The sequence below is a fragment of the Rhagoletis pomonella genome, unplaced genomic scaffold (assembly GCF_013731165.1).
Source record: "Rhagoletis pomonella isolate Grant_MI unplaced genomic scaffold, Rhpom_1.0 Rhpom_scaffold_00007, whole genome shotgun sequence".
In the NCBI taxonomy this organism is placed as follows: Eukaryota; Metazoa; Arthropoda; class Insecta; order Diptera; family Tephritidae; genus Rhagoletis; species Rhagoletis pomonella.
The window spans coordinates 33,285,974-33,287,380 of record NW_023458561.1 but is presented as its reverse complement, the minus strand read 5'-3'; the positions used below and the strand labels follow the sequence as shown (position 1 = coordinate 33,287,380).

Sequence of the window (1,407 nt, the reverse complement as noted above, 5' to 3'; positions counted from 1 at the left end):
AATCAGTTCAAAATTGTTTGCAATATAAGGAATTTAATTTTTCCGAATACCTGAACTTTGACCCCTTATAGCACCTGTAATATGCACAAAAAAAGTTATATACCATTTAAATAAGAGCAATAGGAGGACTACGTCTATATTTTTAGGTTTTGTAATCAATCTCTTAAAAAAATTGGTTTGGTTCAATACCCAGAAAAAAAGTTGATTTTGCCGTACAGTGTAATCATTAAATATTCAAGGGTGTTTATTTTTTGAAGCGGTTTCGTCGAAACTCAACTTTTCTTATTGAATAATAATTCATAATTTGAGTAATTAATTTTAAAAAGTTCATTTACACAAAATATTTCACTTACCACCACATCATAGCCTCGTTGGCTGCGTAATCCCATATCTTTTAGGTTAAAACCGATCGGATAGGGAGCGCCATCTGCGCGGCGGTTGACAAATGCCACTGCATATGAATAATCCCTTAAGAAAAAAGCAGAAATACATAAATCTGTATGAATGTATATTAGACCGTACCAGAAAAAAAATTTCGCCGTACAAACCAGGTTCAAAAGAATTTTTGCAAGACAATTTCGATTTTTACATTGGCATTTACCACCGGATCTGAAAGTACGATAAATGGATGTTCTGGTCTCGAGGAGATTTTTTTTGTTTCATTGACTTCAAGTACCTCGTTCAAGACTTACCCACTAGATCTTAGCTCCTACCACCCTAACATAACACCCTTATGTCAACAAACTAAAGCTCTCTTAAAATCATTAAACTTTTCGAAGGAAGTTTTTTGAATATTCCAGTAGAACTACATATTTAAAAAAAGAGATTTTATTGCCGAATATTTTACCAAAAACCATATATATATATTTTTTTCTAAATTGCCTTGCAAAAATACTTTTTACTCAGCGGTGTACGCGACCTATTTTTGTCTGCTTGTAAGGTGGTACGGTCTAATGTGCATACATACCATTCATATACCATCTATTTTTGTACCCCCAAACTTACCCCGCTGCATTCCTTGGCGTAATTGGACGTGTCCAAACTTCAACATTCTTTTGTATAAGCACACGACGACCCTGAATACCTAAGGGATCCTGATTCACCGCAATGATCTCACTGTATGGAGATAAAATATATTTTAATATAGAGTAGATGAAATTGATAAGCATTGATTCACAAAACTAACCGATTTTGCAAAATCGCTTTGATTTCAGGACGTACCGCGGCCAAATCGTTTGACATGATCAGCGGTGCTGCTAATATGGCCCAAACCGCCATTTGTAATTTGCTTTGGTCATAGCTGAGACCATAATTTCCCAGAATCAGCTGCATGATTAAAAAAATGGCATAAGAAGCAGTTAAAAAAAAAACGAACTACAAACTAACTACACACCATATCCGGATCAT

General features: G+C 34.8%; 2 protein-coding genes across 2 annotated transcripts in view; one reads left to right on the top strand and one right to left on the bottom strand.

Moving 5' to 3' along the window:
* The window catches only part of LOC118743788 (alpha-N-acetylgalactosaminidase), a gene marked incomplete in the record, with an annotated part of 15,261 nt that overhangs the window by 1,192 nt on the left and 12,662 nt on the right, over positions 1 to 1,407 (bottom strand). Inside the window, 4 exon segments of the mRNA XM_036476553.1 lie at positions 354 to 468; positions 1,006 to 1,116; positions 1,187 to 1,326; positions 1,394 to 1,405. Coding sequence (XP_036332446.1) covers positions 354 to 468; positions 1,006 to 1,116; positions 1,187 to 1,326; positions 1,394 to 1,405 — 378 coding nt within the window.
* LOC118742653 (hydroxymethylglutaryl-CoA synthase 1) overlaps positions 1 to 1,407 on the top strand; it is a 54,464-nt gene that overhangs the window by 46,474 nt on the left and 6,583 nt on the right. The window lies entirely within an intron of this gene.